Source organism: Gekko japonicus, unplaced genomic scaffold, assembly GCF_001447785.1.
Source record: "Gekko japonicus isolate JY-2015 unplaced genomic scaffold, Gekko_japonicus_V1.1 scaffold1145, whole genome shotgun sequence".
In the NCBI taxonomy this organism is placed as follows: Eukaryota; Metazoa; Chordata; class Lepidosauria; order Squamata; family Gekkonidae; genus Gekko; species Gekko japonicus.
This window is the reverse complement of record NW_015165859.1, coordinates 602,987-605,131: the sequence shown is the minus strand read 5'-3', so window position 1 is coordinate 605,131 and position 2,145 is coordinate 602,987. Positions and strand designations below refer to the sequence as shown.

At 58.4% G+C, this 2,145-nt stretch overlaps 1 protein-coding gene across 1 annotated transcript; it reads right to left on the bottom strand.

Moving 5' to 3' along the window:
- Positions 1-1,035: 1,035 nt before the first annotated feature.
- LOC107110424 (insulin-like growth factor-binding protein 6) lies at positions 1,036-1,505 on the bottom strand (the record flags this gene model as incomplete). The annotated part of the gene is made up of 1 exon (XM_015411207.1): positions 1,036-1,505. A coding segment is annotated over exon 1 (352 nt), but the record flags the coding sequence as incomplete, so codon positions are not given.
- Positions 1,506-2,145: the final 640 nt, after the last annotated feature.

Sequence of the window (2,145 nt, the reverse complement as noted above, 5' to 3'; positions counted from 1 at the left end):
CACAGTTTTTTAGCCTCCGGCTCACACATTTTTGTCTCAGCTCAGCTCCAGAGCAAACGAATTTGTGCAGTAGCCAAATCGCTCGCTCACAACTTTAACGCCAATGGCTCACAAAGTAGAATTTTTGCTCACAAGACTCCACAGCCTAGAGGGAGCACTGGTTAAGATGTATCTAAACCAGATTAATTCACCTCCTACATACCCTTAGGGGGGTGTGCGTTTGCATAAAGGGCCGTCAATTCACAGCCTACTTATGGTGACGCCATTGGATTTTCAAGGCAAGAGACTGACAGGTGGTTTTGCCATTGCCTTCCTCTGCGTAGCAACCCTGGACTTCTCGGTGGTCTCCTATCCAAACACTAACCAGGACTGCCCTGCTTAGCTTCTGAGATCTGTCCAGATCAGGCTAGCTTGGGCCATCCAGGGCAGAACAGGACCCTGAGGATACATACGTAATTAAACTATAGCAGGAAAGACAGTCCCCTCGGTCAAAGGCACCGCTTGCCAAGTTGCTCCTTGCACGGCTTGCAATTCTACCCGAGAGAGACTGCTGAACTGCAATTGATAACGAAACTCAACCCAATGCGTCCACCTGGACTGAAGGGAGACCCCGGTTTCCTGTCTCATTACCAATGCTGATTTCTCCACGCCTACTACCCCCCTCTGCACATCACTGCAGAGTCCAGTCACACCTGCTGTTGTCATTTGCCTGCATCTGAAACCACGCCACTCTCCAAGCTATTTCTTTATTTCTTTATTTATTTATTAAAATTTATACCCCGCCCTCCCATTCTAGCTTTGTGAAACTCGGCTGGCCTTAAAGGTTCCACTGGACTCAGACTTCGTGTCACACTCCCGCTGTATCCGAAGAAGCGAGCAGCGGCTCCCAAAAGCTCGTCCCCCGCCACAAATGTCGTTAGCCTTTAAGGTGCTAACTGGACTCTCTTGCTCTTTTTCCCAACTCTCTCCGAGGCAGCTAATCCGCGTGAAGCCCGAGAGGGGAAGAGACGCAGCCGCCTCGGCTCGGACACTCACCCGCCTCCGTCTGGTTCCGACGGCCGGCCGGCTTGCCCTCCTCGGCAGCAGCCAGGCAAACCCCCTTGCCGCGCAGCAGGGCGTGCAGCGGGGCTCTCTCCCCGGGGCGCGGCACGCAGCGCAACCCGCGGGCGCAGCCGGGCGTGTAGACGCCGCACGGCTCGCCCGCCGCCCTGGCGCCGCAGCCTTTCTGCCCGCAGGGCGCCTTGTGGCTCCCGGCCTCGGGAGAGTCGCAGCCGGCCGGCGACAGGCAGCCGGGGTCTCCTCCGCGGGGTCCCAGCGCACCCCGGCTCCTCGTCGTCGCCGCCAGCCAAGCCAGGAGCGCCGTCGCCAGCCAGACCTGCGGGAGCATGGCGGGCTCTAAGACAGGGGGCGCGCGGATGGAGCGCTTCGGGTCCCGGCGTGGCGCGCCGCGCCTTAAATGCGGCGGCCAACCCACGAACGGCCGGCCCTTCTTCGGTGCCAGGTGCAAGTGGCCCGCCCGGAAGCTCGGCAGCCGGCGGGGTGTGGCTGCGGCCGGCCAGAGCCTGGCGAGCGTCTCATGCGAGAGCTACCCAGCAATGGAATACCGTGCACTGCAGGGTCATGCACGTTTTGTATTGGGGAGGAGGAGGGCCGTGTCCCGTTGAACACGAATGGGGCTTACTGGGAAGGATTGGGCCGCAAAGGCGCGGTCTTTTAGGGTTGCCAGCTCCAGGTTGGGAAATACCTGGAGACTTTTGGGGTGAAGCCTGAGAAGGGTGGGGTCTGGGGAGGGACCTCAGCAGGGTGTAGTGCCATACACTTCACCGTCCAAAGCAGCCATTTTCTCCAGGGGAAGTGATCCTGATCTCCGTGGAGAGCAACTGTGATAGCGGGAGATCTCCAGCCACCACCTGGAGGTTGGCAACCCTAGGTCTTGTGTGCACATTAACTTGGGAGTAAATGCCCTTGGACCTGAGCTGGACAGGCCAGCGTACCCTGATCCTGATCTCAGATGCCAGGCAGGGTTGGCTCTGGTTAGAAGAAGAAGAAAATATTGGATTTCTACCCTGCCCTTCACTCAGAGTCTTGGAGCCGCTTACAATCGCCTTCCCCTCCTCTCCCCAGAATAGACACCCTGTGAGAGAG